The sequence below is a fragment of the Cervus elaphus genome, chromosome 20 (genome assembly GCF_910594005.1).
Source record: "Cervus elaphus chromosome 20, mCerEla1.1, whole genome shotgun sequence".
Lineage (NCBI taxonomy): Eukaryota > Metazoa > Chordata > Mammalia > Artiodactyla > Cervidae > Cervus > Cervus elaphus.
This window is the reverse complement of record NC_057834.1, coordinates 66,007,135-66,034,661: the sequence shown is the minus strand read 5'-3', so window position 1 is coordinate 66,034,661 and position 27,527 is coordinate 66,007,135. Positions and strand designations below refer to the sequence as shown.

Sequence of the window (27,527 nt, the reverse complement as noted above, 5' to 3'; positions counted from 1 at the left end):
TCACATAAATTGACAGTCAGATAAATGAGAATGTGGTGCTTTAATTACCTCACTCAGTTACTATGATTTATAAATATCCCAGTGAACAGGGTATGTCTTAGAAATCTGTGAAATACAAATTGAATCTCTAAGGCCCTACCTTTAAGCACCTTTCTTTCCACTCGTAGGTCCACTGAGACATTCCAGGTCCAATCTGAGAGTTGCTGGGATCCACCAGAGGCTGTTAGTCAGGGGAGATTCCCCATTTGGGGAGCTCACCCTGGCTGTGCTGTTGAAGGGGTGCTGGGTCTGTGTGTGGCTAGAGGTGGAAGGTCACAAGGCAGTGGTCCAGGTGATAGAGGTCTGAACCAGGGGCAGGAAAAAGGAGGGAAGATGAATTTGGGTTGTTTTTGGTCAGTCACCCAGTCATGTCTGACTCTTTGCGACCCCATGGATTGCAGCACGCCAGACTTTCCTGTCCTTCACCATCTCCTGGAGATTGCTCAAATTCATGTTCATTGTGTCGGTGATACCATCCAACCATCTTGTCCTCTGTTGTCCCCTTCTTCTGCCTTCAATCTTCCCCAGCATCAGGGATGAATTAGGGGGGCTCTGATAAATCCAAATTTTTTATTATCAGAAGCAACTTATGAAGATGACCTGTTTGCCTTTCCCCAACTTTTATATCTCATAGGTTTAACATCTGCGAGCTGAAAAGAATTTTAGAGATGACCCAGTCATTTTTCCTGGCCAAATCATTTAAATCTGCAAAAAATGCCATTTTCGTCTTTTTCTTTCAGTCCTTTGACTTCTATTTTTACTTGTTTCTATTTCAAACTCTCCTTTTATGTCATTTTTCTATTATAACTCTTCCATCTTATTCCATAGTGTGCTATATTTCATCTAAAAGATCTTTCCTTAATGGCTTACACGATGGCCTCCTTAGTAGCTTTCCCTGTTTTATTAATATGTTAGTCAGTAATTTATCCAACTGAAATCTGTGAGCACAATTTATTTGATTTTGGTTTTCATCTTGTCTGTATATAGTGGACAAATGGTAGAATAAAGTACATCTTCATATTTTATGCTGTTATTTGATTATTTAGCTAGACCATCACCTGTAAATAAGAATATCTTAAAAAAATTTTTTTGTATTAATTAATTTTTTATTGAAGGATAATTGCTTTACAGAATTTTGCTGTTTTCTGTCAAACCTCAACATGAATCAGCCATAGGTATATGTATATCCCCTCCCTCTTGAAGCTCCCTCCCATCTCCCTCCCCACCCCCGCCTCTAGCTTGATACACAGCCTCTGTTTGAGTTTCCTGAGCCATACAGCAAATTCCTGTTGGCTATCTATTTTACACATGGTAATGTGAGTTTCCATGTTACTCTTTCCATGTATCTCATCCTCTCCTCCCCTCTCCCCATGTCCATAAGTCTATTCTCTATGTCTTTTTCTCCATTGTTGGCCTGTAAATAAATTCTTCAGTACCATTTTTTTAGATTCCATATGTATGCATTAGAATATGGTATTTATCTTTCTCTTTCTGACTCACTTCACTCTGTATAATAGGTTCTAGGTTCATCCACCTCGTTAGAACTGACTCAAATGCATTTCTTTTTATGGCTGAGTAATATTCCATTGTGTATATGTACCACAACTTCTTTATCCATTCATCTGTTGATGGACATCTAGGTTGCTTCCATGTTCTAGTGATTATAAATAATGCTGCATTGAACATTGGGATACATGTGTCTCTTTCAGTTTTGGTTTCCTCAGGGTGTATGTTTATCAGTGGGATTACTGGGTCATATGGTAGTTTTATTCCTAGTCTTTTAAGGAAACTCCACACTGTCTTCCATAGTGGCTGTATCAATTTATATTTCCACCAACAGTGTAAGAGCATTCCCTTTTCTCTACACCCTCTTCAGCATTTATAGTTTGTAGACTTTTTGATGAGGGCCATTCTGACTGGTGTGAGGTGATATCTGATTGTAGTTTTGATTTGCATTTCTCTAATAATGAGCAATGTTGAGCATCTTTTCATGTGTTTGTTAGCCATCTGTATATCTTCTTTGGAGAAATGTCTGTTTAGGTCTTTTCCCCACTTTTTGATTGGGTTGTTTGCTTTTCTGGTATTGAGTTGTATGAGCTGTTTGTATGTTTTGGAAATTGTTTGTCAGTTTCATTTGCTATTATTTTCTCTCATTCTGAGGATTGTCTTTTCACCTTGCTTACAGTTTCCTTTGCTGTGCAAAAGCTTTTAAGTTTAATCAGGTCCCACTTGTAATTTGGGTCCCACTTGCAACTTGTACATTTGTTTTTATTTCCATTACTCTAGGAGGAGGGTCTTAGAGGATCTTGCTTTGATTACATCATTGAGTGTTCTGCTTGTGTTTTCCTCTAAGAGTTTTATAGTTTCTGGTCTTGCATTTAGGTCTTTAATCCACTTTATCTTTGTGTATGGTGTTAGGAAGTATTCTAATTTCATTCTTTTACATGGAGCTGTCCAGTTTTCCCATCACCACTTATTGAAGAGGCTGTCTTTGCACCATTGTATATTCTTGCCTCCTTTGTCAAAAATAGAGTACCCAGAGGTGCATGGGTTTATCTCTGGGCTTTCTATCTTGTTCCATTGGTCTACATTTCTGTTTTTGTGCCAGTACCATATTATCTTGATGACTATAGCTTTGTAGTATAATCTGAAGTCAGGAAAGTGATTCTTCCAGTTCCATTCTTCTTTGTCAAGACTGCTTTGGCAGTTTGGGGTCTTTTGTGTTTCCATATGAATTGTGAAATTTTTTATTCTAGTTCTGTGAAAAATGCCATTGGCAATTTGATAGGGATCACATTAAATCTGTAGATTGCATTTCATAGTATAGTCATTTTCACAATATTGATTCTTCCTACCCAGGAACATGGGACATCTCTCCATCTGTTTATGTCATCTTTGATTTCTTTCATTAGTATCTTTTAATTTTTGTGTACAGTTCTTTTGTCTCCTTAGGTAAGTTTATTCCTAGATATTTAATTCTTTTTGTTGCAGTGGTGAATGGGATTGATTCCTTAGTTTCTCCTTCTGATTTTTCATTGTTAGTATATAGAAATGCAAGTGATTTCTGGGTGTTGATTTTGTATCCTGCAACTTTGCTAAATTCACTGATTAGCTCTAGTAATTTTCTGTTACTGTCTTTAGGGTTTTCTATGTATAGTATCATGTCATCTGCAAGCAGTGAGAGCTTTACTTCTTCTTTTCTGAACTGGATTCCTTTTATTTCTTTTCTTCTCTGATGACTGTAGCTAGGACTTCCAGAATTATGTTGAATAATAGTGGCAAAAATGGACGTCCTTGTCTTGTTCCTGCTCTTAGGGGAAATGCTTTCAGCTTTTTTACCACTGAGAATAATGTTTGCTGTAGGCTTATCATGCATGGCCTTTACTATGTTGAGGTAGGTTCTTTCTATGCCCATTTTTTGAAGAGTTTTAATCATAAATGGGTGCTGAATTTTGTCAAAGCTTTTCTATTGAGATTATCAAATGGTTTTTATCTTTCAATTTGTTAATGTGGTGTATCACATGGATTGATTTGCATATATTGAAGAATCCTTGCATCCCTGGAATAAACCCAACTTGATCATCATGTATGAGCTTTTTGATGTGTTGCTGAATTTTGTTTGCTAAAATTTTGTTTAGGATTGTTGCATCTATGTTCTTCAGTGATATTGATGTGTAGTTTTCTTTCTGTGTGTTGTCTTTGTCTGGTTTTGGTGTCAGGGTGATGGTGGCCTCATAGAATGAGTTTGGAAGTGTTCCCTCCTCTGCAGTTTTTTGAAAGAGTTTTAGAAGGATAGGCATTAGCTCTTCTCTAAATGTTTAATAGAGTTCTCCTGTAAACACACCTGGTCCTGGGCTTTTGTTTTTGGGGAGATTTTTTTTTTAATCACAGCTTCAATTTCAGTGCTTATAGTTGGGTTGTTCATAATTTCTGTTTCTTTCTGGTTCAGTCTTGGAAGATTGAACTTTTCTAAGAATCTGTCCATTTCTTCCAGGCTATCTATTTTATTGCCATATAGTTGTTCATAATAGTCTCTTAATAATCCTTTGTATTTCTGCATTGTCTGTTGTAACCTCTCCTTTTTCATTTCTAATTTTGTTGATTTGATTCTTCTCTCTTTTTTTCTTGATGAGTATGGCTAAAGGTTTGTCAATTTTCTTTATCTTCTCAAAGAACCAGCTTTTAGTTTTATTAATCTTTACTATTGTTTCTTTCATTTCTTTTTCATTTATTTCTATTCGGATCTTTATGATTTCTTTCCTTCTACTAATTTGAGAGGTATTTTTTGTTCTTCTTTTTCTGGTTGTTTTAGGTGTAAAGTTAGGTTGTCTATTCAATGTTTTTCTTGTTTCTTGAGGTAGGATTTTATTGCTATAAACCTCCCTCTTAGAACTGCTTTTGCTGCATCCCATAGGTTTTGAGTTTTCGTGTTGTCATTGTCATTTGTTTCTAGAAATTTTTTGATTTCCCTTTTGATTTCTTCAGTAACCTGGTGGTTATTTAGAAACGTGTTGTTAGTCTCCATGTGTTTGTGTTTATTACAGTTTTTTCCTTGTAATTGATATCTAGTCTCATAGCATTGTGGTCAGAGAAGATGCTTGATACGACTTCAGTTTTCTTAAATTTACTGAGGTTTGATTTGTGACCGAAGATGTGGTCTATCCTGGAGAATGTTCCATGTGAGCATGAGAAGAAGGTGTATTCTTCTGCATTTGGATGAAATGTCCTGAAGACATCAATGAGATCCATCTCATCTAATGTATCATTGAAGACTTGTGTTTCCTTATTAATTTTCTGTTTTGATGATCTGTCCATTGGTGTGAGTGGGGTGTTAAAGTCTCCTACTGTTAATGTGTTACTGTCAGTTTCTCCTTTTATGTCTGTTAGTGTTTGTCTTATGTATTGAGGTGCTCCTATGTTGGGTGCTTAGATATTTACAGCTGTTACATCTTCTCTTGCATTGATTGATCCCTTGATCATTATGTAGTGTCCTTCCTTATCTCTTATAATCTTCTTTATTTTAAGGTCTATTTTGTCTGATATGAAGATTGCTACTGCAGCTTTTTTTTGCTTCCCATTTGCATGGAATATATTTTTCCATCCTCTCACTTTCAGTCTATATGTATTTCGAGGTCTGAAGTTGGTTTCTTGTAGACAGCATATGTATGGCTCTTGTTTTTGTATCCATTCAGCCAGTCTGTGTCTTTTGATTGGAGCGTTTAACCCATTTACATTTAAAGTAATTATTGATATATATGTTCCTCTTCCATTTTCTTAATTGTTTGGGGTTGATTTTGTAGATCTTTTTTCTTCTCTTGTATTTCTTGACTATATATGTCCCTTTAATATTTGTTGTAAAGCTGATTTGGTGGTACTTTTGCTTGTCTGAAAAGCTTTTTATTTCTCCATTAATTCTGAATGATATCCTTGCCGGGCACAGTAATCTTGGTTGTAGATTTTTCCCTTTCAGTACCTTAAATATATCCTGCCATTCCCTTCTGGCCTTCAGAGTTTCTGGTGAAAGATCAGCTGTTAAACATATGAGGTTTCCCTTGTATGTTACTTGTTGCTTCTCCCTTACTGCTTTTAATATTCTTTCTTTGTGTTTAGTCTTTGTTAGTTTGATTAGTATGTGTCTTGGCGTGTTTCTCCTTGGGTTTATCCAGAATGGGACTCTTTGTGCCTCTTGGACTTGATTGACTATTTCCTTTTCCATGTTGGGGAAATTTTAAACTATAATCTCTTCAAAAATTTTCTCATACTCTTTCTTTTTCTCTTCTTCTTCTGGGACCCCTATAATTCAAATGTTGGTGCATTTGATATGGTCAGGTCTCTGAGACTGTCCTCAGCTCTTTTCATTCTTTGTCCCTTATTCTGCTCTTCAGAAGTTAGTTCCACCATTTTATCTTCCAGCTCACTGATTCATTCTTCTGCTTCAGATATTCTGCTATTGATTCCTTCTAGAGTATTTTTAATTTCAGTAATTGTGTTATTTGTCTCTGTATGTTTATTCTTTAATTCTTCTAGGTCTTTGTTAATTGATTCTTGCATTTTCTCCATTTTGTTTTCAAAGTTTTTGATCACTTTTACTATCATTATTCTGAATTCTTTTTCAGGTAGTTTGCCTGTTTCCTCTTCATTTATTTGGACTTCTGTGTTCCTAGTTTATTCCTTCATTTGTGCAGTATTTCTCTGCCTTTTCATTTTTTATTTTTTTAACTTATTGTGTTTGAGGTCTCTTTTTCCCAGGCTTCAAGGAGAGTCGAATTCTTTCCTTGAAGAAGGTTGAATTCTTTCTTCTGTTTGGTTTCTGCCCACCTAAGGTTGGTCCAGTGGTTTGTGTAAGCTTCTTATAGGGTGAGATTCGTGCTGAGTTTTTGCTTGTTTGTTTGTTTGTTATTCCTCTGATGGGCAAGGCTGAGTGAAGTGGTACTCCTGTCTGCTGATGATTGGGTTTGTATTTTTGTTTTGTCTGTTGTTTAGATGGGTGTCCTGCACAGGGTGCTATGAGTGGTTGGGTGATGCCGGGTCTTGTATTCAGGTGGTTTCCTTTGTGTGAGTGCTCACTATTTGATACTCCCTAGGGTCACTTCTCTGGTAGTCTGGGGTCTTGGAGTCAGTGCTCCCACTCCAGAGGCTCAGGGCTTGATCTCTGTGGCGCTGCTCAGCAGCAGACACAGCGGCCCCAGCAGCCACGTGGCATGGCTGCCACCCCCACTGCCCAGTGCCTTCCAAGAATATCTTTTAAAATGCTCCTTCTTTATGTGTTTTAATTGACTCTCATTTTCCTGTCTTTAAGTAAGGCAGGCTGGCATCCAAATGAAAAGCTGCTGATGCTCAGACCCTCAAGAGTGCAACAGGGAGCCTGAGAGCAGACCTCTTTCCTTGGGGAGCCAAAACGTAAGGTCTTCCCTGGACTAGGCTTCTTCACCATCACCAGCAACCATGCGGCTTTGTTTCAGGGGATCTGCTGCTCCTAGAGCAGCTGAGAGCAGGAGGTGGGGGTTGCACTGGGACTCTGGAGAGAGGGGCTGAAACCCAAGAGCACAGGGAGGGCTGGGTTAACCTTTGCTGTCTGTGACTTTGCTCATCATTAGTCATCATGAGGAATGACTTTGGTATAAAGAATGAGGTCTAACAGTACCCGATCAGAAACATCCTCAGAATCCCCCAGGTCTGTCAGTTCTTGGGATTGACTTATGCCTCATGACAAATGGAGCTGTATTTTCTAATACATCTTCCCCCACGCAGGTGCTTATGACCCAGTATATGTTGCGCTTGTGCTCAGTTGTATCCCACTCTTAGCAACTCCATGGACTGTAGCCCACCAGGCTCCTCTGTCTGTGGAATTTTCCAGGCAGGAATACTGGAGAGGGTTGCTATTTTCTTCTTCAGGATATCTTCATGACCCAGGGATCAAGCCCTCATCTGTTGCATCTCCTGCATTGGCAGACAGATTCTTCACCACTGTACCACCTGGAAAGCCCCCTAATTTATGTTATAGATACCCTAATAAATACAGGATTTGGTTCTATTCCTATCTGCATGTCTTTTTCAGGGTTCCAGGAAGCTCAAATCCCCTTCTATATTAGCTTTTTGTTTCTTTTCAAAAATACTTTAAAAACAAGTATAGTTCATTTACAATGTTGTGTTAATTTCTGCTGTATAGCAAAATTATACATATGCATACATTCATTTTTTACATTCTTTTCCATTATGGTTTACAATAAGATATTGAATATATTTCTCTGTGCTATACCAGTAGGACCTTGTCATTTGTCCATTCTGTATATAATAATTTGCATCTGCTAACCCCAACCTCCCACTCCGTCCCTCCCACTCCATCCCAACCCCTTCCCCTTGATAATCTCCAATCTCTTCTTGATGTCCATGATTCTGATTCTGTTTTGTAGATGGTTTCATTTGTGTCATATTTTAGATTCTACGTATAAGTGATATCATACGGTGTTTGTCTTTCTCTTTCTGACTTACTTCACTTAGTGTGATAATTTCTAGTTGCATCCGTTATCCAAAATAATGTTGACATTATTTTGTTCTCTTTTATGACTGAGTAGTATTCTGTTATATATTCATTCATCGATTGATGACATTTAGGTTGTTTCCATGTCTTGACTATTGTCAGTAGTACTGCTGTGAACATAAAGGTGTATGTATCTTTTTGAATTAAAGTTTTGCCAATATACACCCAGGAGTGGGATTCCTGGATCAAATGGTAATTCTACTTTTAGCTTTCTGAGGAAACCTCCATACTGTTTTTCACAGTGGCTGCACCAACTTACATTCATACCAACAGTGTAGGAGGGTTCCCTTTTCTACGCACACTGTCCAGCATTTGTTATTTGTAGAGTTTTTGACGGTATGAGGTGGCATTTCATTGTAGTTTTGATTTGCATTTCTCTAATTAGTGATGTTGAGCATCTTTTCACGTGCCTGTTGGCCATCTGTATTTCTTCCTTGGAGAAATGTCCATTTAGATCTTCTGCTCATTTTTCAATCTGGTTGTTTGATATTATGTTGTTGAGCTGACTGATCTGTTTGTGTATTTTGGAGATTAAACCCTTGTCAGTTGCATCATTTGCAGATATTTTCTCCCATTCTGTAGGTTGTCTTTTTGCTTATGGTTTTCTTTGCTGTGCAAATCTTGTAAGTTTGATTAGGCCCCATTTGTTTACTTTTGTTATTATTTCTATTGCCTTGGGAGACTGATTTAAGAAAACATTGGTACGATTTATGTCAGAGAATGTTTTGCCTATGACCTTTTCTAGGAGTTTTATGGTGTCTTGTCTTACGTTTAAGTCTTTATTTTGAGTTTATTTTTGTGTGTGACGAGAGGGTATGTTCATTGATTTACATTCAGCTGTCCAACTTTCCTAGCACTCTTTACTGAAGAAACTGTCTTTTTCCCTTTGTATGTTCTTCGCTCCTTTGTCAAAGATTAACTGACCATAGGTGTGCAGGACTTTTTGTTTAAATTAATTTTGTAATTTAATTTAAATGTGTTTTGAATAACATTGTGTATAACAATTTTTGTCAAGAGTGTGAAGGCTGTTAATCATTTACTAAGAATTTTGTAGCTCATATGTTTTATATTCTTCATCCTAAAAATGGCTAAAACTTCTTACAGTAGCCACAGAAATAAAATAAGGGGTGACAGATCGAGATCAAAAGAAATAAAATAAAAACTCCATATTTAGATTTTAGCAGATTTTTTCAGACCTCTACTGTGTGTCCACCTCGTTTTCCCTCCCTCTTCCTTCCCCAGGTCCTGAGTTCCAAGCCATTCTCCTTGCCTGGTCCAGTCTGTCATCTCTCATCAGACCACTGCTGTTCCTCCCCACCAGTCTTGATCTCTCTAATTTACTCACCTCACAGTAATCAACTAAGAGGAAATAATTGCATCACATTCAAATGAGGGTTTTTCTTTTTTTTTTATGTAAAGAGCTCTTAAAAATCAACCTGAGAACTCCATGTACGCAAATAAAATGGGAGCCCTTATGGTTGGTAAATATAAAAAAAAAGTTCTACTTCCTTAGGAATAAAGAAAACACAGATGCTATTTATGCCTGTCAGGTTATGTGAGATTAAAGAAATGTATGCTGTATTAGCAAGGGTTTTGGGGATTAAAAAGCTCTTAAACATTGCTAGTTGGAATTTAAAATGATGTAGTCTTTCTGGAGGGTGGTTTGGTAATATATAGCAGGAGACTTTAATCTAGCAATTCCACTTCTATCCATTTATCTTAAGGCAGCAATAATAGGACGGGTTCAAAAACCATGTGCTTGTATAGAAGGATGTTTGTTGGAACTGTTTATAATGATGAAAGACAGAAAACAGCCTGGCCTAGGGAAAAATATATAAAATTTGATACATCTAGACAGTGGAATTTTACAGAGCCATAAAAATAATAATGTAGAGGATCCTAAAAATTTACCCTGAAACACTTCCACAGTACATTTAAGTGAAAAAGTAAGTTACAAAGCAGCATGTATAATTCAACCTCCTTTTGTGAGGAAGAAATGTGTTGGTGGGGTATGTGTCCCACAGGGAACAGTCTGGAAGACTATAAGACAGAATGCTAGTGTGTTTTACTTTGAAGATAAATATGTAGGTGGCTTTAATGTTTTTTTTGAGACAATATTTTCTGTAGTTTGTTGTTGCCTATAACAAACAAGTACTATGTGGTAAAATATATATATTTTTTCTTTAGAAAAGTCATAGTTTCTTTCTCCAGAGGTTGAGAGCTGGGACTTAATATATAATGTTTTCTTTTTCTTTGAGAGCTAGTGTACTGAAGTAAACTCCTTAAGGAACGAAAGAAAAAAAATATGTTAATTCTGGATAGTAAGGTACATGACCGGCTGTTACATCATTTACTTGTTTTCTACATGTTTAAAATGTATTATAATTTAAAAAAACTTTCACCTTTAAGATTTATAATAAAGTAGGAGAGATAAACACACGTAACTATAATATAAAAATGGTTACTTTATATTTTAAAATTAATGTTTATTTTTAAAAATCATGACAACAGTTTTTGAAATTTCAAAAGTATTGAATTCTGATAAAAAAGAAAATCAGTTCCCTATCCCACCTTGCTGTATCCCCAGACCCACTCTCAAAGGAGGAAAACCTTTAAGCAAATTATACTAATATTTTCCCTGTCATATTTCTAAATATCTTACAATAATACTTTTTAAAAATTTATCAATTTTGAGCATTTTCCTGTTGTCTGCTGGTTATGGTGGACAAGAATAATTCTTCTACCTCAATCACCTTTAATCCTCCAGCTTCCCAATATAGCTATATTATAATTTTCAATTCAGTTCAGTTCAGTCACTCAGTCGTGTCTGACTCTTTGTGACCCCATGAACCGCAGCACGCCAGGCCTCCCTGTCCATCACCAACTCCCGGAGTTTACCCAAACCCTTGTCCATAGAGTTGATGATGCCGTCCAACCATCTCATCCTCTGTCGTCCCCTTCTCCTCCTGCCCTCAATCTTTCCCAGCATCAGGGTCTTTTCCAATGAGTCAGCTCTTCGCATGAGATGGCCAAAGTACCGGAGTTTCAGCTTTAGCATCAGTCCTTCCAATGAACATCCAGGACTTATCTCCTTTAGGATGGACTGGGTGGATCTCCTTGCAGTCCAAGGGACTCTCAAGAGTCTTCTCCAACACCACAGTTCAAAAGCATCAATTCTTCAGCACTCAGCTTTCTTTATAGTCCAACTCTCACATCCATACATGACCACTGGAAAAACCATAGCCTTGACTAGACGGACCTTTATTGGCAAAGTAATGTCTCTGCTTTTTAATATGCTGTCTAGGTTGGTCCAAATAATGTATACATTATTACTATGTAAATATTGCTCACTGTTGAGCTTAATAGCCCACTATAACTGTTTTCTTTGTTGAAGCTCTCTTTTTTCCCTAGAGTTATTTGCCATTTTTATTTGCATGATTTTCTATATATTTGGGAAAAAAGAATGCTACTCTCCACCCTCCCCCACCACAAATTGTGTCAAGCAATTTAAAAATTTTCAAAATCTCAACACAGCAAAAAAATCTTACCAAGTCCATTCTTTTCCTGGGGACACTTATACCTTCCAACCTGGACTAACTGTTCTCTAGTGCAGACATAGAGTTCTGACTCAAGACCTTCTCTTCACAGCCTTCAGTCCGGTCCCTAATTTTCCTGGATCTTACATTGTCTTCTTTTTTTTCCCTGAAGCACATCCTATAGTAATTTTCCCAGAAAGAGTGTGTAAGAGGTAAATTTTTGTACCTTTGTTCTACCTTTACACTTGACAAATAGGTTGAATATTGCAGTCTCAAGCTGAGGATCACTTTCCTTAGACTTTTGAAGGTACTTCAGAGCTGGGAACACAAAGATCCTCCTTGTTGAATGAACAAACGAGCGTTCCTGGCTTGCCCACAAAGACACTCATTAGACTGTGAAACTGATTGGGGTGAAGATCCTGTCAGGCCTTCCAGAAGCTTTCCTTGCCTATCTTAAGGAAGCTTATAATGTGGGAGACCTGGGTTCGATCTCTTGGTTGGGAAGATCCCCTGGAGAAGGGAAAGGCTACCCACTCCAGTATTCTGGCCCAAAGTATTCCATGGACTGTGTAGTCCATGGGGTCGCAAAGAGTTGGAGATGACGGAGTGACTTTCACTTTCATATACTTCTTGGTCCCCCTCATATTCTGGAGACTCTTGGCTGTGTTGTCCTGTGTTGTCCTTCCATCAGGAGCAAGTAACTCCTACCAGCCCAGCATGCTGGGTGCTAGGTGAAGCTAAGCTCAACTTCTCACATGTGCCATGCTTCTTGGAAGCCTAGCCTGCAGGCATGCCTGATCTCTATTCCTGCAGGCTTCCTTGGATGAAAGTGGATTTACTCCCACTGGGACTGTATGGACAAAGATGAATAGTATAATTGATTTCTTGGGACTTTATAGGTAGACATATCTCAATGACTCTAAGAGAACCCCCTGACTTTGAGGTTCTGTGATCCTGTGACTGTTGAACTGATGTTCTTTGCCAGGATGGCTCTTCCTGTTGGCTTGGTTTGGCTTGCTTCACGTGTACTCCCTCTTTAAGACTCAGCTAAGGAATTGCTTCCTCTGGGAAGCTTTCATCTTCATTTCTTTTTCTTTCCTATTGGCTGTGTATTTCTTTTTTGGTTGTGTATTTCCTTTGTCTTTTTTTCTTTTTTAAGATCAGAGCTGTAGTAATGAGGTGTAATCTTTTTACCCAAGACATGCCTACTAAGCTCCAGATGCATCCATGGACCCCAACATAGGTGGCAGGGAACAAAAACGTGTTTTGATTCAGGAATTGCTATCAAAAATGACTAGAATGTGACAGAGGGAAGTGTATTTTTGTACGTCTTTCATCAAATAAGAATTCTAGCTTTAAAGAGGAAAGGAGTCTTGTGGCTAGAAATGATCTTAGCAAATGCAAACCTTTTGATTTTTTTTCAGGTGAGGAAAAAACAAAATACAGTTTTTGTGGTGCAAAGTTAGTGTGCAGTGGCATATATTTTAGAAAGAACATTGTATCTGAGGACAGAAAACCTGATTTTAAAATCATAGCTCTGTCATGAAGAGTTTAGGGGAGCTTCTTATCTTCCACTAGCACCTCCTTCTCTCATCTTTAAATTAAGTGTCCTCTACTCCCCGGGTTATGAGAATTAAATGTAAGCTGGCATGCAAAAAGGGCTAGTGTGGTTTCCCAGGCTAGTAAAGTTTAACTCCTTTTGGAAGAATCTTGAGTGCTTTTACTAGTGTTAAACGATGTTAGTAAGTTACTATATAGATATCCTAAGTTGTTTTATCTGTCACTTATGTAAACAAATTATGGAATTTGCAGTGATGGATTCTGGTAACTTCTGGAAAAATATTTGTACTGTATCTTTTGAGCCAGCTTATATTTAAGCTATATTCCAAAGTGTGATTTTGTCTGCAAGAAAGCCTCCGTCGTCGTGGTCCATTTTAACAAAGCTCCTTCTAAATTTACCGCATCCATAATCATGCTTCTTTGATTTGGAATTTGGCTAGTATATTTAATTGGTGATTAATACAGTGTTCTTTAGTATATATGTGACCATTGCTGAACTTATAGTGCCTTTATCCTTTTTAGATAATCAATGTAAAATGTATCCATATACAGAGATAATCTATAAGTGATTAAGAGTTCTATATAAAGTAGAATTATTTGTAATGACCTTTCTGTGGAACATGAATTTTTTTTTCAGAATAATTTAGAAGAGGATGAAGATGTGGAAATGAAAAATAGTATAACCCAGGGAGACAAACTACGTGCCTTAAAAAGTCAGAGACAGCCCCGCACCTCACCATCCTGTGCATTTAGGTAGATCTATTTTAAACTTTTAAGTTTGTATTTTACCTCCATTTGTGGGTAGAATATTTAATTTCTTCTGGTTATCATTCTATAAGTACCATGTTTACCTCTCATTTTTTTGACTTATTACTATTTTGTGTTATTTATTATTTTAATGTTGTGGGGAGTAGATAAATTTTAGAAGCTTATCAAAAGCAGCTGCTGCATCCTAATTTCTGGAATTCCCCCTAAAATTGCTATGCTGTTGTTGGTTGTCTCTGGGACTCTGTTCAAAATTCTGTTGGGAATGCCACTCTTTTCCTGTGAATGGGCTTCTTATTCTGTGGCGAATCCTCAGAGGTGTGCCAAGCGTTTGTATTTAATCTAGAGTATGCAGAAAAGTATTGTATGCCGAGCATTTGGTATACCCTAAGTCATTAGTCTGACTTACTATTTCTGGGAATTGAATAAGCAATTCTTGTCGGTTAAGTTACAAACAATCTTGATTTGGAGATCTGAAATTACTCATCAGAATCAGTTGGTGGGACTTAACTTCAGACCACAACCTTTGAAATCTTCTGCTAATTCAGACTAAGTGGGAGAAATAAAGCTTCAGAATTAATGTAGGTTCAAAAATCTCTAAATATCAAGATTCTTTATTGTAATGTAAGAGGTGGCAAGTCCACAAATAAATATCATGGGAAATGGTTATTTTCCTTTGACTTTTAAGTGAGAGAAATGCATAGCAAGAAGGCTATTTTGCTATGATAAATGTCAAGCAGACTACTCACAGAGAATTTAGTTTTATGTATTATCTGGGGGGATTATAACACTTAAGTCAGATTGGGTCTGGTCACACCATTATCTGTGCTTTGAGTACTGGTTTCCTGCCCTGAAATATGAAGGTTCATATATAGCTTGAAGTTGAGGTAATTGTTTTAAATAGTAGGATGGGAAGATGGAATAGAAAGTCTGGTACTTAGTGATACTCACCAACTGCCACTGAGAGATTGAGGAAGTGTAGATCTACCGACGAACTGCTGTGGGGCCAGGAGTTACACTAGGTGCCTAGTTTGGACATGAGCATTCACTGAGTAAACACAAAGGTTGCACAGTTTCCCACATTTGTGTTGGTTGCTTAAGATTAGAGAGGGTAAATCGCTTCCTAGCTGATACTCAAACCAGTTCAAAGTTTGAATACTGTTCAAAGTCCATGTTCTTTTCACTGTATATACTGTCTTAGTGAAAGTTTCTTCAAGACCAATAAATATATTACCAATCTTTGTTATTCACCATTTTTCCTTGAAACTCTAAGAAAGTGCTTTATATTAATTAAAATTAATTTCAAACAGATTTATATTTGATTTGTAAGAAGCCATAGTGGGAGGAAGGGTAAGTTGGGGTATAACTTGGCCGATAAAATGGCAAAAGAAGCAAGAGAAGCTTCACTAGACTTCAGAAGGCTCATTCCAAGATGGTGTTTATCTCTTTCTTTTCAGCCTTAGAAATTTTCTCATTTTTCTGAATATAATTTTTCTTAACAGCATCATGGCCCCATCATCAAACTTTATTTTTTCTCACTCTGATAGATGCAGTACCAGCTTCTGATGAAAAAGAATTTTACTGTAAATGAAATTCAGGATGAAACAAAATGACTTAAATGGATTTCCCACTGGCTTTAGGACTTACAAAGTTAATAAATACTAATATCCATTTGCAAGGTCTGTCCCTCTTGCCCATTTCATAATTTTGCTGGTCTGACTCCAGAGGATGTGACTTTTGGTCTTGGCTTAAATGTGTGACCCTGGTGATGAGTGAACATTTGTCTTTGGTTTCTGTAGGTTGGAGGATATGAAAGGGCATCCAAGAGCAGTGTCCCAGCCTTCCAGGTACTGTCAACCAAGTTGAATTTCTAGTAGGTTATAGGCAAATGCTGCCCTTTAGATGGGGTTCCTCAGGTGGCTCAGTGGTAAAAAATATGCCTGCTGCAACATTAAGAGATGTATGAGATGGGGGTTCTATTCCTGGGTTGAGGGAAGGAAATGGCAACCCACTCCAGTATTCTTGCCTGGAAAATCCCCTGGACAGAGGAGCCTGCCGGCTACAGTCAGACATGACTGAGCACACACACATTGCCATTGGGAGTGACCTAGGCCACTGAGAGCCGTGGCCATGGCAGAGACCTTGGACTATTACTAGATTATGACCCTTTAGATACATTTCCCAACTTTAAGCCCATGGAAATAAGCTGCACACAGCTTTTCACTTTTACAATTCCTTTGTTTCTGTTCCAGATTGTTATAATAGGCTTTATAGTTAATGCTCACCATGAGCAAGAGTGTCGTTTTCCTGAGGTGCCCGCAAGGCTGCGTGGCCGTGGGAGTGATGCCAGCGTACCCTGTGTGCCCAGAACCTGGGGGGTCTCTCAGGAGGCCAGAGTTGCTCTGCAACATGCCTTTCAAGCCTGTGATAGATTTTGCCTTGAATTTTGACATTTCTGTTCTTTCCTCCTATTTTTGCATGTGTCCGTTCCCTTCCTTTGTTTTCTAGTTTTATTTCCTTCCCGAGTCTCCATTGGAGGAGGAAACATTAGTGTTTTTCTTTGGAAAAATGTTCCCCGGACACTTCTGGTGGTCTCGGTGGTATCGGGATTGAGCATAGGCCTTGGTGAGGGTTGTAGAAATATTTGACCAAAACTGTCATCAGCAGATGGGGAAAAAGCTAATACACCCCTCATCTCTGTTCTTATTCAGCTCTAGGTTTAGGGTTGGTTACTGGAGGCAGTTCTGAGATGACCCAGACTTATCCAGAAGCTGGAGCTGCTTCCCTGTTCAACTTCTTCGGTCGTTAATTTAGAGGCAAACCATATTGTACGCTCCTGTTTGGAGGGAAGATGATGAAAGGAAGAGTCTACAAGTAAAGCAGCTTTTCTGTAGCAGATAGGAAAAAGAGTCCCTCTTCATTAAAATATCTGTCCAGGACAAAACAGATTTGGTATTAAAACCATGCCTGGGCCTTGACTGTCCAGACTTGAGTCAATTTTCCCTCTTTGTTCACTCAGCAAACATTTACTGAGGACCTGCTCTGAGTCTGGCACTGTGCTAATCACTGGGAATTGAAGTGAGAGAAAGTTCTTTGCTCCTGATGGAGCTTATTTTGAGGAAAGTAGACAGTACCAAACAATTCAAGATGGTATAAGAGCTATGATTTACTGTGAGGATATATGATGAAACTGCATGCTGACTCCACCTGGGAATTCAGTGAAGGCTTGCTGTAAGACGTAGCAGCTGATTGGACTATTATGAAAGGCTAAGCAATAGGAGTGAGTCAGATGGCAATGGAAGAGAAAAGTATGTGTGGGGGTGAGGTAAGGGCAGGGAAAATAGTGTATGTAAACTGGGCAGGGGTATTGATATCATCCATCCAGGTATCTCAGGGCATTTTATGTAGCTGGAATAGAGGAATTGGTGGAAATGTGTGGAGAATTGGAAAATACCAGATTTCAGAGGGTTTTATAAGCCAAGCCAGGAAGTTTAGCCTTTCTGGGCACTGGGGAAAGATAAAATGGTTTAAATAGTGAAGGAAGGAAGTGAAGTAGCTCAGTTGTGTCTGCCTCTTTGCGACCCCGTGGATTGTAGCCTACCAGGCTCCTCCCTCCATGGAATTCTCTAGGCAAGAATACTGGAGTGGGTTGCCATTTCCTTCTCCAGGGGATCTTCCTGACCCAGCGATTGAACCTGGGCCTCCCACATTGCGGGCAGATGCTTTAACCTCTGAGCCACCAGAGAAACCCTTAAATAGTAAAACTACACGATTAGATATCTTAGATTTTGCTAGAGGCTGTTCAGAAGATGAGTTTCAAGGAACAAGATTAAAAGGGGCTACTAGGAGTAAGGATAAGAAATAATGATGCTTACCCTGGGCAGCTGCAGACTGGAAAGGAGAGGAGAGATTTAAAATATAGAGAAGTAGAATCTAAGGACTCGGGAGGGATGAACACCAGTCCAAGGGAGGGAAATGACCAAGGATGGCAGGATCATGGTTACCACGGGACTTTGGTTCCTGCATTTAAATCCCAGCTCTGCCTCTTCTTATTCGCTGAGAGGCTTTGAATGAGGAGCTTTTGCTCCTCCCGTTTCCTGACTTGCAAAGTGCAGTCTTCGCTCCCTCGTAGGGTTGTTGTCAGGATGAGCTGAGTTAATGCCTCTAAGGTCTTAGGTGAGCACCCAGCACAGAGTGAGGGCTGCGTCAGTTTTGGCTGCTGTTATTAGGACCTGACCTGATCTCTTTTAACATTTGTTAGTTTACTTTGTCCTAGTCGATGACTGAATGTTACGATAACACGGTTCCTGTGTGATTCTTTGCCCATTTTCCCCCACAAAGATTGAGTTCTTCCCCACAAGGATCTGCATCTACTTTGAAGACCTCGAAAGTGGCTTTGTCCCCTTCTGCGATGGCCAAGAGGATAAACAGAGGCCCTGTATCCTCAGGCGCCAGTGTAAGAAGGTAATTTTTCTCTCTTCTCCCGAGGCACTGCAGGAGGAAAGGGAAGGCCGCAGCGACTGCAAGTTTGTCTGAAGTTTGTCAGAGGAGGAGACGGGAGGGTGGGGAGGGGAACCACCAAAGGCTCTGTGACCCCCTAGGCTTCTGTTCCTGTCTTGAATTGTGGGGAGGCCATGGAGGGAATGCCATCCAACATGCCCTTCCACAGCAGGCCTACCGTGATCCCGGGAATGGCGTTCAGTTGCACAGACTGATATTATATGATACTGTTGTCCCCTCCCTGATGCACAGGGGCAGAACTCAACTGGGCAGGGATGTTTGATGCAGTCATAGGATTGAATATATATTAATAGAAGTTACATCTTGTACTTAGGGCTGCTCTGTGCTCTCCCCTTACACAGTCCTATTCATTTACTTCCTGCCTCAGGGCAGAGAGAACCCCCACATATTCTATTTCGGGATCTCTGGTCAAAGTGAGTCTGGTCTAGATTCTTAACTGATTTTGACAGAGGAAGTTGCCATGTATAACTGAAGACTACATATTATAAGATCACCAAGAACTATTCTGTCACCATTTGCATTGATCCGAACTGTCTGCATCGCCTTCCCTGAATGTTCTGATTGATGGGTTCTAGAAACTTGAACTCTGCATGAGTATACATGTCTGTCTGTGTCCTCCCTGCCCCCCTACCTGTGTTTTTCGTTCAGCTTTTCCATCAACTCCCGGCTAGCCAGTTCTCTAGGGAACTTGAATGTTGCAGCCGACGATCTAGAGAACAAAAAGACCGCATCACCCTCCAAGATGGGTTTTATCGCCAACCCGTTCACCAACCTCTTGAATGGCAGCTCCCAGCCGCCTGCCAGAAATTACCCTGAGCTCAACAACAACCAGTACAGCCGAAGTAGCAGCAGCAGCGGGAGTGCCCCAAGCAGTCAGCCGGGCCCCCACGGCGCTAAGACCACGGAGGGACACTCCACCGCCCTGCGGCCCTCCTACACCGGCCTGTCTTCCTCCTCAGCGAGATTCCTGAGCCGATCAATCCCCGTAAGTTCGCAGACACCACCTCTTGGCCCCCAGAACCCTGAACGCGACTTCTGTGCCTTGGCTGGGACCGCAAGTTCGCAGACACCTCCTCTTGGCCCTCCGAACCCTGAGCTCACCTTTTGTGCCTTGCCCTCCCAGCCAAGGCTGCCACCAAAGAAATTTAATAGCGCCAAGGAAGCCTTCTGATCTACGCCTCCCTCTGTGCGGTGAAACTGTCTCTGCACGCACATTCTGCTGGCTCCTCTTCAAGTAAATGCCAAGTTTCAACCTGGTTTTCTTTCCTCCTTCTTTTTCTTCTCCTCTTCCCTCTCCTTTGTAAGTGATATCTCTAGGAAAGGAAGCAGCTTTCATTCCCTTCATTGTGGGCACTGTTGACTTCAGTTACTTTTCAGTTTCCTTCTCCAATCACTCTGAGTATAGGGTGCAAGGTCAGGGGCTGAGTCATATGGCAGGCAGCATCTGCTGTGGTGGTGGTGGTGTCCCGGCTTTTTCTACATTGTATGTCAATGAATGTGGAGTATTTAAACATGTAACGTGCTGATGAACAGCATCTTCTCAGAAGGGACAATTTAAGCCCTGACTGTGTCACCTTCTGGCAGGAAACTGACCCAGAATTGACTAAATGGCAAATGGAGAGTGTTGATAAGGAAGGCTTATGGGTAGGTACCCGGGATGTAGGAGAGGGGAAGGCAGGGTAACAGGAAGATGTTCAAAATGAGCTCTCACTCTTCTAGAGACAGGATGAGGATCTCCATACACATTTTACCCAGGAGTTCTTCATTTCAGTCCCCGAGCCCACTTTTTAACCAGTAATCCTTGTTAGGATAAAATTTTGTTGGTTCACCCCCCTGTCAAGAATCACTTTAATCACATATGTTGATTGCTTCAAAGGGAATTGAGATCTATGTGAATGTAAGTTTTGATTGGAGAGAATGAGGACAAAATAGGAAGGGGAAGTAATCCCACACAAGGCAGCATCAGTCAGAGTTAGAATGCAACCTCGCCTCAGGCACAGGCGAGCCCCTAGTGTTCTGGGAAGGCTGTGGTCCGGTGCCCCTCATGCCCACTGTTCTTCAAACACTTCCTCAGCCTTTATTACCCTGGGAGAGGGCTTCCCAGGTGGCATTAGTGGTAAAGATCCCACCTCCCAATGCAGGAGACATAAGAGACATGGGCTGGATCCCTGGGTCAGGAAGATGCCTTGGAGGAGGGCATGGCAACCCACTCCAGTATTGTTGCCTGGAGAATCCCACGGACCGAGGAGCCTGGCACAGACTACAGTCCATGGGGGTCTCAAAGAATCGGACATGACTGAAGTGACATTATCCTGGGGAGGTGGATCTTTGCAGGGGAGGGAAGAGGAGGAGATATGCGGGCGGCAGTGGGCCTCTCAGGGCCTTTGGTGAAAACCCATACCCCACGGAATTAGCTAAGAGGACCCACTTTCCTCATATGGCAGTTTAGAAACCACTTTCCTAATGTGAAGACGCAGTGTGTGTGAATACTCATATGTGTGTGCTTCTGTGTGTGTGTTGGACTCATTACTACGCCCATCCCTACCTCAGACCTCTTTTCTAAGTTTTTTTTTCCCGCTCTGTCCACCCACAGTCCTTTCTGGCTCATATGATTCCCCCCATCTGATTTTATTCCCAATGATGTTTTTCAACTTTAGATTCCTATATAGATTATAGCCTCAGCCGACCCTATCCCTTAATTTGACTCTAATCCCACTGAGTTATTGATATACGTGTATCAATAAAACTTAAATCCTAGTAACTGGGATTAGATGGAAAATGAAGTGTATTTACATTTTTATAACTAGGTTTACAAGTCATGTACTTCAGAGCAGGAGTTGAGTTCAGTTGATATTTTCATGTACTGATTATGGGTCAGCCTCTTTTTTAGACCATAATATGAACCTTTCCATTTTCAGAAAAAGTGTTACACATGTAGATAATTACATGAATATCTTGCAGATTTTGTGGCGAAAGGTTTCATGTACAGTAAGTCCCCTCCATAAGAACTAGTTCCTTCTGAGAGTGCATTCACAAGTCCAGTTTGTTCTTAAGTACAACAAAGTTAGCTTAGGTACCCAACTATTAATAATGCAATCAGCTATATAGTACTGTACTGTAATAGGTTTATAATACTTTTCACACAATCATAAGAAACAAACACAAAAGATAAAACATTTTCAATTTTATAGCACCATACCTTGACAAGTGCATAGTATAGCACAACAGTACAGTACAGCTGGTATACTGGCATCAAGTAACCAGGCAAGAAAAGAATTACTGGCTGGAGGAGGGAGAGGAGATAGGAGATGGAAGACTCGAAAGATAATCAGCAATAGAAGACGGAGGGCAGGATGCAATTTCACTCATACCTTTACATTGCTGGCACAGGTTCTGTTTCCTTGTTGGATTCAGTTCTATCTACCCTCTTGAAAAAAGCAATCCAAGATGTCTGTGTAGTAACTCTTTTTGTCTCATCATAGATGACACAGTAGCACTGGACTGCATTCTGAAGGGCTGATGCAATCTTCCTGTACTGTTGTAGGTTGGGTCCTGGCCTCAAAAACTAACAGTGCCTCCTCAAAGAAAATCTCCTTGCCATTTCCTGCATCGTGAATCTCTTCAGTTCTTCACTTACTTCTTCCTCTTGTTTCTCTTTGTCCTTTCTCTGGGCCTCCAAGTCCTGGTGCGTCTTAGCAGTACCAGCTACATCACCGCTGCTTTTATGCTTGCTTCTGGACATCCTGGGCTTGAAATAAAGATACTGTGCTACTGTACCCTGTACAGTCCTGTTCAGTAAAGTACATGAAAGGACAATCCCTTGTAGAAGATGCGTGCATGCGTGGGACAGTATGCGCCAGACTTGTGAACTAACTTACATGATTGGACACGCGAACGCACGTTTGTGTCTTTGAAAGTTCAGAACTTGAAGATTCGTATATAGGGGACTTAACTGTAATCCACACTTATAGCTGAACACTTAGCTTGGTATTCAGCTTGGTGCTCAGTTAGGAATACCTAATTGGTAGGTAGCTGAATGCCTACCAATACAAGCATTGCTAGTTTGATGAGAAGAACATTCTACTTGTTCTGGATCTCAGTTTTCCTCTTTTCTATTGGCAGTGTGGGGACTGCCTAGCTCCCATGTTGGTCCCACTAGCCACTCTGTCTATATACCTTAATTTTGGCTTCATTCCATATTTTGTTATTTTTCTTCACCTCTCCTCCTATGCCTCATCTCTCTCCTGGCCTGAAGAGAGTGACTTTCCAATAATGAAATTTAAAGTAATACTCTGTGTGGGCAGCTGCTATTCTTCCCTTTTCTCCTTCTTAAATTTGTCACCTTATTGCAAAGAAAAGCATTTATAAATAGAATTGCCAGCAGGACAGCGTTTTCCTCCCTCTCACCCTCCCAGGAAGTAAGAACAGTAGGTGTCTTATAGCCGATTTTCCTTCCTTCATGTTTGCCTAGAAAACCTCTGTGAGAGGGAGAGGTCCAAGCCCTATCCCTGCTGGCTCGCTGGCAGAAAGTCTAAATTAAGATGGAAATTCCCATTTTATGCAGAATAAAGTAGGTGGTTGAGTGTTTTTCTTTTATTGCTTCAATGCAGCTTTTGTAATTCTTACAGGTTTCTTGTCTAAATAAGATGGTCTTTCTTTCCAGTGCTTCTGAAGATGTGAGACATAGGACTATATCACTCAGCAAAAAAATGTTTTTAAATCCTCAGGTAGGGAATGAAGTCTAGATTGCAGTATCCTTCCCCTACCTTTAAGAAAGACCCAGAAACTCCTAGGGAACGGGGGTTGCCGGGTATTTAGAGGGCGTCTAATATTTTAAAAGCTGCAATTAGCATCTCTTTTGAAAGCTGCAATTGCTTCTCACTTCGTGCAGCAGTTCAGCCCCCAGAAAAACGTGGAAATGATTTCCTTGTTCTGTCATTAAATGCTTTAACACAGAAAACAAGAACAAATGTTAAGGAATCCTTATGGTTGTGACAGAATTCTGAGAAGCAGATTTTATTTTTATTTATTTGGCCTGTCTTGAGGTTTCTACTGACCAGCACAATGCACCAAGTTTCATTTTGGTTGACCTACTTACTGTAAAAAAATCAGTTTTCCCTCCCTGACATTCAGAGGAGTTTTCAAATCTTAAAAGAGTTGAAGGACGTGTGATTATGGTGTGGGTGGGGTGGAAGTATTTTATTAAATTGAAATTACTTGAGGTATCTGTCTTGAATATTTGCTCTATGTTATTTTTAAGAGACTTACCACTGAATTGTTAGTCATCTGCTTTGTCCTTGCCTGACCCTGCAAGTCTAGGTTAGGTCACCGTGCTTCCCCCGTAAGCCTTGTACACCCTGCCTTGGTCTTGATTGTGACACTCAGACTCTCACTTTGCATTCTAATCATCTGTCCACTTATCTGTATCCTCCACTACACTGTAAACTTTGTGAGAGCAGGGACGGTATCTCTCTTTTTCACTCTTTTATGCTCTTTGCCTTGCTTATAGTAGGTGCTCATCAAGTACTTCCTGAATATTATGGATGTTTGGATATTTAAATGAATGATTGTGTTAATAATTATTGCTTCCATTTTAAAGATAAATACCTTGAGGGTTTGAGAGTTTAAATATTTTGCCCTAGGTTGTACCACAAATATGTTGCAGAGCCATAATTTGCACCTGGATCACTTTGACTACAAAAAAGCATTTTCTTTTGATTATTTCATATCATATATATACCGTTTCAGTTTCAGTTCAGTTGCTCAGTCATGTCTGACTCTTTGCAACCCCATGAACCACAGCACGCCAGGTCTCCCTGTCCATCACCAACTCCCAGAGTTTACCCAAACCCATGTGTATCGAGTCGGTGATGCCATCCAACCATCTCATCCTCTGTCGTCCCCTTCTCCTCCTGCCCCAATCCCTCCCAGCATCAGGGTCTTTTCAAATGAGTCAGCTCTTTGTGTCAGGTGGCCAAAGTATTGGAGTTTCAGCTTCAACATCAGTCCTTCCAATGAACACCCAGGACTCATCTCCTTTAGGATGGACTGGTTGGATCTCCTTGCAGTCCAAGGGACGCTCAAGAGTCTTCGCCAACACCACAGTTCAAAAGCATCAGTTCTTCAGTGCTCAGCTTTCTTCACAGTCCAACTCTCACACACATACATGACCACTGGAAAAACCATATCCTTGACTAGACGGACCTTTGTTGACAAAGGACTGTCTGCTTTTTAATATGCTGTCTAGGTTGGTCATAACTTTCCTTCCAAGGAGTAAGTGTCTTTTAATTTCATGGCTGCAGTCACCATCTGCAGTGATTTTGGAGCCCAGAAAAATAGAGTCAGCCACTGTTTCCACTGTTTCCCCATCTATTTGCCATGAAGTAGCGTGATAGGTGTTTAAAATAGAGGGATGTAAAGGATATCTCTTTTTTTCAAGAAGGGTTAGGAAATGCTGTGAAGAAGGGGTAACATTTTAGTTGGGCTTTGGAGGATGAATAGGAGCCTTCCAGGAATCTAGTGATGAAAATATGAAGAGTAGGAATGGTCATCTCAGGCAATGGGAGCTACAAGAACAGAGGTAGAACCTTAGCACTATAGTTCTTAGGTTCTTTGGGTTCAAATCCTGTCTCTACCATTTCCTTCTGGCAAGTACTTTGGCAAGTTACTTAACCTCTCTGAGCCTCAGTAAATGGGAATAATAATAATCAGGAGCATAACTATGTTTTGTGCATCCTAAAACTTAAACAATTTGGTGGGACCTATTTAAGATAAAGAGTACAAACAATTTTTGTAAATTTTGTAGACATGTGGCTGTGCTTTGAAAGGGGTTTGTGTACCTGTGAGGCCTTAAAACTAAAGTGGTAATGATAATCTTTGTAATAGGGTGCTTGTGATCATTAATTGAGATAAGTCATCTGAAGTAGTTTACACAGTGCGTATAGATAGTGCTCAATAATTGTAGCTATAATTTTTTTAAAGAACAATGAGTGTTTCAGTGCAGCTGAAGCTTTAGGTGGTTACCTAAAATCAGGCTGGAAAAGTAAGCTGAAGCCCAACTAGGAGATGCAGTTTGAGTTGCTGGAACTGCATTAGCAGGAGTGATTTGATCAGATCCGATTTGATGAAGATAATCCTGGCAATCGTGGGGACGGGAGCTCCTGGTAGAAACCCTGAAGGCAGGAGTCCAGTTTGAGCCCTGTCTGCTGTCCCCAGTCCATACTTCAACAACTGTCCTTCGGTGTATTCTGTGCTTTTAAATAATGACATGCATTTCAGTGCCCATAATAGTACAGATACATTAAATAATTTATGACCAACAGTTCTAACATATTTTTATTATGAATTTTAAATGGTATATTTATTTTTATAAATGGATACTTAACTACCTGAGGAAAAATTATGGTCTTTAGGAAACATTTTTTTATAACATTTGAACATGAGGAGTTGTAAAATAAAGTGTTTTGTTATAAAAATATGTATATATATTCATGTTGGCAACAAAATTTTTTTATCACTTCTGTGTCAGGGGTTACATTAATTTTTGCTTTATGAGAAAGCCTTTTATTACAAGCTTTTATTGTATTGACCTCTAGAATATATAAACATAAGATAAGTAGTCCTATAATAAGGTTCTTTTGAAACCTGCTTTGAGTTTCGCCTATTAAAATCTTTTTTGTGACTTTTAAAATTTTCACTAAGTAGTAGCTTATACTAAGCTTTGTTATTTACTTATATATTGATCTTCAAACATTTTAAGATTAGTCTCTTAGTGATGCTTCAGATTGTGTCATGGTCATTCATTGTCTCTTGGAATTTTCCCATTCTTCTCTATTCTATTGCTTCCTCATCTTCTGTGTTGTGTTAGCCTTGCCAGTGGTTTTCCTAACTCAGTCTTTTAAAAAAATGTTAAATTAGAGGATGATTGCTTTGCAATGTCGTGTTGGTTCCTGCTGTACCACACGGTTGATCAGCTGTAAGTACACGTATATCCTCCCTCCCTTGGCCTCCCTGCCCCTCCTCCCTTATCCCCCTGCCGTGTTGTCACAGAGCGCCCAGCGAGCTCCCTGTGCTGTTTCCTGCTGGCTCTCTGTTTTACCCAGGGCAGTGTCTCTCTGTCGGTGCTGCTCCTCTCAACCCATCCCACCTGCTCCTTCCCCTGCTCTGTCCACAAGTCCATTCTCTGCGTCTGCATCTCTCGTCGTGCCCTGCAAACCGATTCACCAGTCCCATTTTTCTGGATTCCATACATATGCATTAATATATGTATTTGTTTTTCTCTTTCTGACTTACTTCACTTGGTGTAACAGGCTCTGGTTCATCTACCGGTGGCATTGCTTTAAACTTGATGCAGTTTTTCCGCCCAGAAATACTAATACTGTCAAGATCTTGAGCTCGGTCTCAGTATTGAACCACACCTTTGGCTTTCTTTCAGCATTGGTATTCTTCTGTTCCCTTCCCAGGAGACTTGGAAATGTTAGTTGACAAAGCATTGATTTGTTCTGAGGTCAGCATGGTCCCGATAATGCCTTTAAATGTGCATAGATGTTATTTAGATACACACAGTATTTGCAGATACTTCCCTCTTTCAGACCATTGTGAGTCTTCAGCCTTCTGTGATATTAAAGCGGTCATCATCTGTGTGGGCTCTGGCATCCTAGGTTCAGTCTCTGATTGAAGGTTATTAGAGTGGAAAGAAAGGATATAAAAAAATAGTATGTTAGCTTGGCTGCTATAATAAAATACCCTAGACTAGCAGTCTATAAACAACAAGTCTATTTCTCACAATTCTGGAGGCTGAAAGTCAGAGATTGGGGGGCCAGCGTGTTCAGGTTCAGGTGAGTATTCTCTTTTGGACTGCAGACTGTCATCTTCTCGTTGTATCCTTGCGTAACTGTAAGAGGGTGACGAAGCGCTCTGAGTCCCTTTTATAAGAATGCCAATCTCATTCATGTAGTCTCTGTTCTCATCACCTAGTTACCTCCCCAAATCTCTACCTCCTAATAACATCATATTGAGGAGTTTGGCTTTATTTATTTATTTTTTTAAAGATTTTTTGATGTGGA

At 39.9% G+C, this 27,527-nt stretch overlaps 1 protein-coding gene across 6 annotated transcripts in view; it reads left to right on the top strand.

Moving 5' to 3' along the window:
* Positions 1-27,527, top strand: part of CDC14A (cell division cycle 14A) — a 179,865-nt gene that overhangs the window by 142,646 nt on the left and 9,692 nt on the right. For 4 of the 6 annotated variants that reach the window (XM_043876109.1, XM_043876107.1, XM_043876110.1 and 1 more), the window contains 4 exons: positions 13,814-13,929; positions 15,741-15,788; positions 18,283-18,405; positions 19,111-20,609. In XM_043876109.1, the coding sequence (XP_043732044.1) occupies positions 13,814-13,929; positions 15,741-15,788; positions 18,283-18,405; positions 19,111-19,633 (810 nt within the window). In that variant the 3' untranslated portion in view covers positions 19,634-20,609. Of the gene's footprint in view, positions 1-13,813; positions 13,930-15,740; positions 15,789-18,282; positions 18,406-19,110; positions 20,610-27,527 lie in introns of those variants that run through there. The other 2 variants (XM_043876111.1, XM_043876112.1) reach the window with 1 other exon arrangement.